General features: G+C 45.5%; 1 protein-coding gene across 4 annotated transcripts; it reads left to right on the top strand.

The window, feature by feature from the left end:
* The first annotated feature begins 4,370 nt into the window (after window positions 1-4,370).
* On the top strand, window positions 4,371-6,808 carry LOC125542221 (transcription factor bHLH168-like). Of its 4 annotated transcripts, none has more exons than XM_048705174.1 (4): window positions 4,371-4,528; window positions 4,611-4,766; window positions 5,550-5,942; window positions 6,542-6,808. In XM_048705174.1, the coding sequence occupies exons 1-4, from the start codon at window positions 4,502-4,504 to the stop codon at window positions 6,605-6,607; spliced, it is 642 nt and encodes a 213-aa protein (XP_048561131.1). In that variant the 5' UTR covers window positions 4,371-4,501; the 3' UTR covers window positions 6,608-6,808. The 4 variants fall into 4 exon arrangements, with proteins under 4 accessions (XP_048561131.1, XP_048561133.1, XP_048561130.1 ...); XM_048705176.1 differs by having other exon boundaries at window positions 5,550-5,915; XM_048705173.1 differs by lacking the exon at window positions 6,542-6,808 and having other exon boundaries at window positions 5,550-6,094.
* The last annotated feature ends 4,943 nt before the right edge of the window (window positions 6,809-11,751 follow it).

Consider the following 11,751-nt stretch of genomic DNA (forward strand, 5'->3'; position numbering starts at 1 on the left):
GGGTTGGAGTAGGTTTTGCGTACCACCTCTTGCTCTTGCACCGGCCCTCCGACCTCTTGCTCTTGCACCACCTCCTTCACGACATGAACGTCGAGCACGCCTAGCACCTCCTCCATGGCAGGAACCTCCACCACGCCTTGCATCTCCTCCATGGCAGGAACCTCCACCACGCCTTGCACCTCCTCCATGGCAGGAACCTCCACCACGCCTTGCATCTCCTCCATGGCAGGAACCTCCACCACGCCTAGGCCATCCTTGCAGTCCATTGGTTCGGGTTTGTGTGCCACATGGACTCAAACATATGGGGTTTTATAGTACCCTGCTGCCTACACTTGTGAATGCAAACACAAAATGAAAAAGGAGCCGAAGGAGAGAGAGGGAGAGGAGGCCTCACATGCACTCATGTTCACACTTGCATGCACTCATGTTCACACTTGCATGCTGCGGGAGGCCATGCCGAGAAAATAAAGAAACTGATTCCCACTTGCACTCATGTTCACACTTGCATGCGCTGCACAAATCATTCATGTTCACACTTGCATGCGGTTAAGGAAGAGAAATGGAAGCAGCCTAATGCGCCCCAATTAATAGGATAGTTAATGAGATGCGCCCTATTTCTGTGGGATTGTGAAAAAATCTGGTTTTCAAGATGCGCCCAACAAACTGTGATGGAGGGAGTAGTTCCTGTAACATCACATGTCCCAATGCAGTATGAGTCTATAACATAATAAATGGAGCTTTGCATGACACCACACCTATGTTACTACCCACTATGAAGGTAGTAACATAGTCTAGGGATCTGTGTATGTTACTAGTGTATGTTACTCTCCATTGTGGCTAGTCTAAGAAGAAAAGATGAGTGTGGTGATCCCAGAAAGAAACAATGTCAAGCGCGAGAACCTAGGCAAAACACTTAAATGGAAGGATCCCACCAATGCATGAAGAACTTTAGTTGCAAAATCATTAAATGAATGGTACTTAGCATCAACAAATTAAGCACCTATGCATTGGAATCTTTAGTTGCTAAAGTATTTAATATGCTTAGCACCTCATGTAAGCACCAATCCATTGGAAGCAGCCTGAACTAATGCGGTGCCACGGCGCCGGGCGGCATGGGGATCGAGCCCATCATTACTCACTTCTATCCCTCGGTCCTAAAATAAGTTACTCAATTTCGTATCAACTTTAGACTACCCACAATGTGAGTAACTTCAGCAATAATATAAGGTCCAACTCACTAAATTTACTTATCTGACAATGATTTAATGATTTAATGAGGAGAGAAATGACATACTATAAGTAACATCACACACCAACCAAAATGAGTCTACAAGCTAATAAATTAAGTGTTCCATGATACCACACATATGGTACTCCCCACTATGAAGGTAATAACATAGACTAGTAAAATATGCATGTTACTAGTCGAAGTTACTCCCCACTATAAGTAGTCCTAGTACTAACAAGTATGGAGACAGAGGGAGTAATAAACACAACAGCACAATGACAAACAGACGAGCAAGTATAATAGCAGGCTTATAGCCGCTTATACGGAAGAGAGAGCAAGTACAATCCGGACCATGAGACCGCCTGCATACCTCCGGACGTGTTCTTCCATTCAACGCGGTCCTGTATCGATTCGCTCAGCCATCCGTACGCACTTTCCCGCACCCGCAAACCGGAGGCAAACCCAGGGGATGGTTGCGGGCAAGTCGTGGGCCTCGGCGCCGGCAGCGGCGGCTCCGGAGGATCTTGGCGCCACCGCCCTCGAACTCCAGGCCGTCATCCTCGTCGACGGGCGGCTCCTCGCAGAAGGCGGAGATCGTCATCTCCTCTAACGACAAGGAGGACCAGCCGCGAGTCATGTGCCATTGTTCACCATCACGGATAAGTAGTGCGAGCAGCAGATGGAGGTAATGCTCCATCGCTCCGTCCTCCATGTCAACGGCCCTGTGGCGCCATCGGAGACCCTACTCCGCGTGAAAGCCAGAGCGCCCCTCCCCTCCGCGCTCTCCCCATCGCAACCGCAGCGTCCATACCGAACGCCGCGTCAAGGAGGAGCCCCTCTTGCCGCCCGGCGCGTAGAGGAGGAGCGGCTCTCTTTGCCACCATGCTGCATGAAGGAGTTGTAGCTCTCTCTGCTGCCATGCCACATCAAGGAGGAGCGCCGATCACTGCGTAGGCACGCGGCCGCATTCGCCACTACCTAGGCAGCGGTAGCAACTCGTCGTCCCGGAGCACCCTAATGACGCTAGAGTACGCCGACAAGGAGCAGAGCCTGTGGGGCAGGTGCAACGCACCGCCCTGGTCGAAGTTCGCAGCCGTCCCACCGCCACATATCGCGGCAGTCCTGGACCTGACATATGCCTAGTCCCTGGACCTCTTTGTGATGATGGCAGAGCCGAGCAAGCGTCGTGTCCACCGCCTCGACGGGTAGGTGGCTAGCTTGCCGTCAAAAGTTTATGGGAAGCAAAACTTCCACTAAACCAAATGAAAGTTGAGGTCCTATTCTGGTAAACTTATTCTACATTATATTCTACATTAAGAGCATCTACGGTTGGGCGTCCCAAACCCGTCCCAAACGCCTGGGCGGACGGCCCGATCACTGACCGGTCACGAATATGCGACCCAGGCGGGCTTCCTAAATGGGCCTCAAACACCCGGGGTGACCGACACCCCTCATATCCAGCCTAAATATGGGACGGGTATGGGGGCGCCTGAGTGCGTCTTGGCACGTCCGTCACGTCAGAATGACGATGGGTCCCACATGGAGTCGCTCAGAAACCCGATGGCCTGATGGACGTCTCATCTGGTGGGGGTGTAAACGCCTCATAACGCCACTCCAGCTCGTCGCCCGAAACCAGATCCGACTATTTAAGTCGACCGGCGTCCCCCAACCCTAGCCACATTCACCTCCGCCCTCTCCGTGCCGCCAGCCCGATCCCATCCACCACCTCTCTCCCTTGTCCACCGCTCTTCCCACGCCCTTTGGCTTGGCCATGGTTCGGCAAAACAAGACTACCTATGCTATGCTCACGTCAAAGCGTTGGTTCCACTACTGTAGCCGGCCACATATATACATTGTTTTTTATAATAAACTATTGGTGCTGCCGGATCCAATTATTTCTTCAGCATGTATTAAATTATTTCAAAAAATTATTATTTTGGTTTGTACTATTTTGTGTACACGGATCACATAATCACTCGGCATAAGACCCCTCGCCGCTACACATGCCGACTTCATCTCTGCACGGACTCGGGCCTCGCTGCACCAATCTTATCAAATTGTAACCCCGCCATTCAGACCTCCTCGTTCCACCGACTTCGAATGTATCTCTCCCGGTGATGTATGCACCATGGTGATGAACATGTTCTAGCGCAAAATTTTCATTCAAATTGCAGTACCAATTTAAGGAACCAATTTTGCGTGAGGTATCACGCTCTCGTAAAAAGATTTTACAGAATCTGCTAGCGAACGCTTGGCTCTGGTGCATGGTCCATGGTCCAGAACTTGGCCTAAATGCACTTATTTGGCATGCATCTGTCTTGCTCTGGGTCCACAACTTGGTCTGGGGCGTGGCCAAGGTACGGCCACCCGTAAAACGTGTGTGAGTTTTGTTTACTATAGTAGCGTAAAAAAAATAGTGTACAGTAGCTATTCCGCGGCCAGGAGAGTAAACACAGTAGCATAAAAAAATGTTATTTGGCAGAATTTTCTTCTATGAGAAGGCCTTCGGGCTAGCTTTATTAACCTTATTAAATCGGGTTTAAATCGTCCGTTATTAAAAATATAAAGATAAAACTAGAAGGTGCGTTCAACCACAAGGACGGTGGATCAACACGGCTCCCCGTTGGGGTATCTAACTGTTCAGCAGGCTAAAGTAGAGAGCTAATGGCGGCTTAAGAAATCACAATGGTGGTGTACCGCGCAAAGAGAGTCCATTCTCTCTACGATCGACTTTTTACAACATAAACATTTTTAGCATTGCTCTAAGAGAATATCCCCCTCTTCAACCGGCCGATTTTACACATCACTGCGTTAGAGCTCTTTTTTTCCCTACAAAAAAGAGCTCTTCTTTTTCTTACAGTAAATTTATTGTGATGGAAGAAGGCCCACTCCCACTTGCACTGAATCATGCATGCATGCTAGGACGTGTGTTTAACCAATGGATCCATGCTTTCACCTTTGTCACCCAAACACACGAGCTTTGCAATACGTTCGTACGCTGCTAGCTGCTAGCATAACAACAACAACGCAGCTGCAAAGCTCCGTTGAAATTTCTCCATCCCTCTCCAACCACTACTGTAGCATGTGCACGTACTGAGACCCACTACTGTAGCCACACATATACCTCACTTTTTTTAATACAATATATACCTGGCATATTTGCCATGCTCCCATAGGCCTAGCATTTATCATCAGGTCCCTTCCGGCCGGCCACGCCACACAGGCACTCGTTCTTCTTCCTCCATCTCATCCTGCCTAGCCAGAGCTGCCGCCATGAAGCTCGTAGCTGCCTGCACCTCGGTATTTTCTTCTCCATTATGTTAAATTACAATCTAGAGTATTAAGACCGCGGCTGCTGATTGGTCTCTCCCTGCTAAGGTAGATGGAGGTGAAGGCAAAGCCGGCGAGGACCAGCGCGAGGGGCGGCACGGCGGTACCGGTGGAGAAGAAGCAGTTGGAGAGGGAGAGGAGGCAGCGCATGAAGGCGCTCTGTGAGAAGCTCGCGTCCTGCATCCCAAAAGAATACTTCCCCCACTCTGTAATTAAGAACACACTTCTCTTCACATGCTATTTTTTTTGTCATTACATATAACTGAACAGTGTGATAGCTAGCTTGTTCTTTTGTATATATATAATTGATAGCTAGCTTGTTGTTTCTCTCCAATTATCCATGTTTATATCATGATCTCATCCTGTCCACGAAGTAATGAGTTTATATATTGTGAGTATTTAAGTTGAGAATTGTAATTGAGAGTGTTTGTTGGGCATTTATTTTCACTTTAATAGTAGTATTTTTGGAGTTCATTGCTTGTCGAGGTACGAGAACAAGTGCAAAGTAAAAACACACTGTGGATTGAAGGAAATCGACAATTTGTTTTACGCTAAGTTTTAAATAGTGGGTTATGGCAACTAGTGGCAGAAGCGTCGGCGCGCTGAACTAGTGCTATAACGGGTGCTGCGCTATAGCACGCTAATCGACTTAGCATGATGCCCCTCTAAAAGCTATAGCGCCGAGACAGCATGCTGTTTGAAACTATGGGTTTACGAGATGCTATGAATAATACAGTTTCAAATCCAAAAGGTTTGTTATGTGTAATCACATGCATCACCATAAATTTTTTTTGAAAAAGGAGGCTTGCCCCCGGCCTCTGTATTTGAGCGATGCATCACCATAAATAGACTGGAAAAAAAATACAACTCGCCCATTGTCAAAAAAAAAAGGGATGGCCATCAGCCAACGAAATCATGTCATCAAATAAAAAAAGGTTAAATTCACTTCATAATGCATTCATATTATTCTTCCTTTAAAATGCATATATAGGATACAATGACCCAGCTAGGCAACCTGGATGTGGCGGCATCATACATCAAGAAGCTCAAGGAACGGGTCGATGAGCTACAACAGAAGAAGACCTCTGCAGAAGCCATCTCTACCTTACTAGGAGTTAGTGGCATCTCGACGGCCACTATCACCGCTACCACGAGCAGCGGTGCAGGGTCACCAGAAGAAGGGGAAAAAATTGAGGCATCACCACCGGTAGTGGAGGTGCGGCAATCTGACGATGCAAGTATGGAGGTGAGGCTGATATGCAGCACGGAGAGGCCTATCAAGCTCCATGAGGTGATCACCATCCTTGAGGAAGAAGGGGCCGTCATCATCAACGCTAATCACTATGTTGCTGCCCACGTAATATTCTACACTATACACTCCCGGGTATGTACATATGTTGCAATACGTAATGCACAAACAAGTCCTAGGATTCAGGTTTCGACCAATAATTAATTATGCCAATAAAATATAGTTTATGTGGCATGAAAGTTGTATCATTAAAAGCATCATTTTCTGAATGAAATGATTTTTGTCTCAAAATATTATTTTGGAACCTTGGATCAATAGCCTTATAAAAAATATGTGTTCATACTTATCTGACGGGTAATCTTAGTTTCTAATGTACCTGAACTGAATTAACAACACATATAGAAGTAAAAGGCACAAAAGAAAATATAAGTCCCTGTATGTATGTGAAACTGCAGAACTAGTATAGATTCTCTCCACTCATTTTATTAGACTATAGAACAATAGAAATAAACAAAAGAAGTTTGAAAACAACCTTGGATGTACACAACGTGGCATACACGTCTTAATTGATTTCCTTCTTTTTTTTGTCCCCTCGTGGGGCCAGAATGTATGTGGAAAAATTGCATTGTGTGATGGAGGACTGGTTTCCATCTAAATATCAAATTATAAATTTATCTAATTTACATCCAATTAAGTTAACTAATTTTAAAAAATTATCTCTTGTTATTGCGCAGGCCTTCAGCACTAGAATTGGCATAGATGTTTCGAGAATTTCGGAACGACTGGGAGCATTGGTATGATAGTAAGTTGATTTGTGTAAAAAAACACTTAACTGTATAAATCAACATCCCACAAATGGTACATGATGTCTGTTCATTAACCGACTACAATTACGGAAGAAAACATCTTAACTAGCTAGTAAAGGTGTTGAACTCACAGCATGCTCGATGTATGAAAAAATGTTGATAAATCTTCGATCTATAATCACCCTCTATAATTTATATTAACAATTTTTGGGTTACCATAGCTTGTTGTACATGTTAAAATATAGAATTTTAAATGTGGTGTAAATATACTAACACAACAACGCAACAAGCTCCATTTATATTTCTCGGTGTATGCACAATGCACCCTCTCCAACCAGTAGGATCTGTGTAAGTACTCAGTACATCGCTAGAGAACTTTTTCGGAAAATAATTTTTGGAATGCATTCCATTCCATGTACTAATTGCTCGATATCTAGATTGTGGTAAATATTGCTTCTGTAATTGCATGATGGAGATACCTGAACAAATCCGTGAGTTGTGCAACATGTATCCTGGTTATGGGCCGCACGTCTGGGACCAAAAGACCAGTGTGACATAACAATAATTATTTAACTAAACAGCCGCAATTTTGCCATGACATATAAATATTAGTTCCTTTGTTAGCTAGTGGTTCCGGCCAGATTAAAGAAATTAGACCTCGTGGATGCATGAGGCCTTTCTCAGACTCGTATATTTTGCACTTGCACGTTGAGAACAAATTAATTGGGGAAAGGAACAAATACCTTCAACATCAATACTTTGGCCTGACATTGACAGTTAGGTTAATAATTCTTTGACAAAAAGCAAATTCTAGTTTCTAAACTAATGAAACTTTGTACGAAACAGAAGACAATATATGTGGATGTCAGGGTGCGTATGGTAGAAAGATCGAGTAAACTATGAATCGTGCCTAACAAATGAATATATATAACCCGCCAAAAAAGATGAATATATACTACGTATTGACTCAGCAAATATATTAATGTTTATGTTCCAAAAGAAAAAGAGAAGTGATGGATGAAACATGAAAGGTAGAGCTAGGTCGATGTTAAATGCATGTAAACGTGCCGAATGAAGATGTGATGGCGTTTGGACCCATGCTCCACTTCGCTTTCTTCCTCGTCGCCAGAGGGTGATTGGGCTGGGCCGAAAAGTCACCAGGAAGGAATCAATCTACACGTCCATTTCTATGTATTTTATTTGGCGCGTGGAAGTGACTGCCGTATTTACTTCTTTTCATATCAGTACTCTTTTATTGGATTCTTTCCGATAGTGATTGTTTCTCACAACAATAGCTCTGCTAAATGTAAAAAAATAACTTTATGCAAAACAACATGTGGATCAGCCCCCTCATAGATTTAAATGGATAAATATTGCACTTGGATAACAATGTTAACTTTTACAAAGTGCCAAGTTTGGCATGACTTTTTTTAAAGGAGGTTCCCAGCCTCTCCATCGCTCTGATGCCCACAAACATGATATCCTGATCAAAAGATCATGAGATTACGACTTTAAACTATGGTGTGTTTAGTGGATCTCTCCCGGGCCGAGGTGATGAAATGCCACATGTGATTGCTTAATTTGACTGTTATTGTGTCACTCTCGTCATCTTAATTACATCGAACGAAATCATAAACGCATTACTACATCTTCAGTGAACTAATTGCCACAACTACATCTTCATTAAAATAATTGCCACTAGCTATGCTAAAGTGCTGAAATTAGGTGAATTGACAACTCCTACACACGTCACGGTCAGGTCTACATTACATATAGAGTGTGAACGCAAATATGTATAGTTTTGCATAGCTCGTGGCGACCAAAAGTCAAGACCATAATTTTAAACTCTCTGCTGAACGCGCTAGCATCAACCGTCAATATGTTGTTATGAAATCGGCAGCTTAGCAATGGAGATTGAGAGATCAAAGTGTGATTAAAATATTTGCCGGCCGTGATCGTGTACCAGTACTATACGCGCTTTGGGCCTTATCAAGTGGCTAACTATTCTATTTTTCTTTTTGTCCTGCCTAGCATACACCAAGCATAGAAAAGGCTTAATTCGACAGGACATGCATGCCATTTTAAGCTATTCCGTCGGTGTTTAGAGTATCCCGTTTTAGGGTACTGGCCCAATAGTGATGTGACCAAATTTTGTTCCCTTGTACTTGTTTTTCGTATATTAACTCCAACACCAGAAAGTTTTAAATGAGCGTAGTAAGACAAAAAGAAATTAAATAGAAAACTGAAATGTAGAAGGAAAACACATTTAAAAAATGGGTGGGGGTAGGGCGGGGGGGGGGGGGTGGGGGGGGGGGGGGGGGGGGTTGTGTTGAAAATATAAAAAATAAAAACATGCAGAACAAACCGGGTTATACTAATCGACAGGAAGTCCAGACACAGCCTGTGTCACATCCCCGGGGTGTCACGGAATACGTTGCTCTGCCTTGAGTGCATACATAGTCGTCTCACTGCCCTGTCAGTCCATATCTCAACTCCCATGGAGTAACTAGTGTTGTTTTATGTGGAGACAGACGTCGAAATCATCACGTGATCATTAACTGGGCATTGTTACTTGTTCATATGATCAATATATTAGAGGATTGGTTTGGAAGGCGTGAGTGCATGATTGTGAAAGATAGGCGCCTGTGTCATTATTGTTCAGAATTGGGACCGAGAAATGGAGCGTGTGTCACTCCACTCCGGGGGGCGTTTCTTGGGTGAAATCCTAGCCGTTGCTGCCCATTTATCATCCCTCTTCTCTCTTACGCCGTCGTCAGATGAGGCTGATGTGCAAAGCCCGCCGGTGGATGACGGCGACGAGCTCATCCTCTCACTTGGTGGGAGATTCCCTCGGCCGGCCCACCTTGCCAGCCTTGCACGGCAAGCTTGTACCGTGGGGCTCAGACTGTAGGATTCCATGTGAAGTCGGGTCAACGGCCACAATCACAGAAGGCGGTGGTGGCGATGAGAGTCACCTTGCAGTTGGATCCATCCGGATTGGCGGGAGGGTTGCGCTAAATAGGAAGCTTGATGGATGTGGGTTGGCTATGGCAGTCGCATGTTTGATTCAGCTCGTAGGTGCCTACATGCTCCAGCCATTGACAACCGTGCCACACGGTTGTCTGACAGCCGTGGCGGTGATAGATGGCAAGACACCCCACCCACCTCTGGTCTCTTGCTATTGTGGTTGGACACTTGTTGTGAGGCCAACTCCACCGCACGATCCCAAACGGACGTCCGTTTTGTCTGGATTCTGTCCGTTTGGATAGGGATTTGGGGTCATGTCCGGACGTGTCCTAGGATGCGGTGGCCGTGTGTCCAGCGCGCGAACGCATCCCGGCCGTATCCTGTCCTCGTGCATTTTTCTTTGCAAGTTCTTAACTTTTTTTATCATTCATTTTTGGTACATGACAATATATCATCACATTTTGACTAGTAAAGCGAGGCCAAAGAAAATAAGAATAAGAAGAATACATTTTAGAAGATACCCAACTTCCATAACTGCTCCCTTGAGTTGGGTTAGGGCCTTCTCGATGCACTTATTGTTGATCTGTGGAGGGGGGGGGGGGGTTGGGTTGAAAATATAAAAAAAAAAAAAATGCAGAACAAACCGGGTTATACTAATCGACAGGAAGTCCAGACACAGCCTGTGTCACATCCCCGGGGTGTCACGGAATACGTTGCTCTGCCTTGAGTGCATACATAGTCGTCTCACTGCCCTGTCAGTCCATATCTCAACTCCCATGGAGTAACTAGTGTTGTTTTATGTGGAGACAGACGTCGAAATCATCACGTGATCATTAACTGGGCATTGTTACTTGTTCATATGATCAATATATTAGAGGATTGGTTTGGAAGGCGTGAGTGCATGATTGTGAAAGATAGGCGCCTGTGTCATTATTGTTCAGAATTGGGACCGAGAAATGGAGCGTGTGTCACTCCACTCCGGGGGGCGTTTCTTGGGTGAAATCCTAGCCGTTGCTGCCCATTTATCATCCCTCTTCTCTCTTACGCCGTCGTCAGATGAGGCTGATGTGCAAAGCCCGCCGGTGGATGACGGCGACGAGCTCATCCTCTCACTTGGTGGGAGATTCCCTCGGCCGGCCCACCTTGCCAGCCTTGCACGGCAAGCTTGTACCGTGGGGCTCAGACTGTAGGATTCCATGTGAAGTCGGGTCAACGGCCACAATCACAGAAGGCGGTGGTGGCGATGAGAGTCACCTTGCAGTTGGATCCATCCGGATTGGCGGGAGGGTTGCGCTAAATAGGAAGCTTGATGGATGTGGGTTGGCTATGGCAGTCGCATGTTTGATTCAGCTCGTAGGTGCCTACATGCTCCAGCCATTGACAACCGTGCCACACGGTTGTCTGACAGCCGTGGCGGTGATAGATGGCAAGACACCCCACCCACCTCTGGTCTCTTGCTATTGTGGTTGGACACTTGTTGTGAGGCCAACTCCACCGCACGATCCCAAACGGACGTCCGTTTTGTCTGGATTCTGTCCGTTTGGATAGGGATTTGGGGTCATGTCCGGACGTGTCCTAGGATGCGGTGGCCGTGTGTCCAGCGCGCGAACGCATCCCGGCCGTATCCTGTCCTCGTGCATTTTTCTTTGCAAGTTCTTAACTTTTTTTATCATTCATTTTTGGTACATGACAATATATCATCACATTTTGACTAGTAAAGCGAGGCCAAAGAAAATAAGAATAAGAAGAATACATTTTAGAAGATACCCAACTTCCATAACTGCTCCCTTGAGTTGGGTTAGGGCCTTCTCGATGCACTTATTGTTGATCTGTGGAGGAGGCTTGATGTTGCACCCTCCTTTCTTCTTCAAGCCAGAAGTCGATGTTACTTCCTCACACCTAGTCTCATGTCTAACCTCTAATCTAGCAACAAGTGCACTTGTCTCATCTATAGCCTCTATGCTAGCTAAAAGTGCACGAACATGTACTAAATTTCGCTCTATCAATATATCGATGTACTCTTCTTCCCAATACCAAAACTTGCATCCATTCTACACAATAAAATTTGAAGTTAGCACAACTAGTCTAATCCGAGAGCACAAACCGAAGCTAAAAAGAGCACATACCCCCATCGTTTAAGCACTTGATGAACACCCATCCGGGATGTTCCG

This window comes from Triticum urartu, chromosome 3 (assembly GCF_003073215.2).
Source record: "Triticum urartu cultivar G1812 chromosome 3, Tu2.1, whole genome shotgun sequence".
NCBI classification, from domain to species: Eukaryota; Viridiplantae; Streptophyta; class Magnoliopsida; order Poales; family Poaceae; genus Triticum; species Triticum urartu.

Coding starts and splice junctions, on each gene's coding strand:
- LOC125542221 (XM_048705173.1), top strand. CDS start 4,502: ATGAAGCTCGTAGCTGCCTGCACCTCG. Junction 4,529..4,610: donor TCGTAGCTGCCTGCACCTCG/GTATTTTCTTCT, acceptor CTGCTAAGGTAG/ATGGAGGTGAAGGCAAAGCC. Junction 4,767..5,549: donor AAGAATACTTCCCCCACTCT/GTAATTAAGAAC, acceptor ATGCATATATAG/GATACAATGACCCAGCTAGG.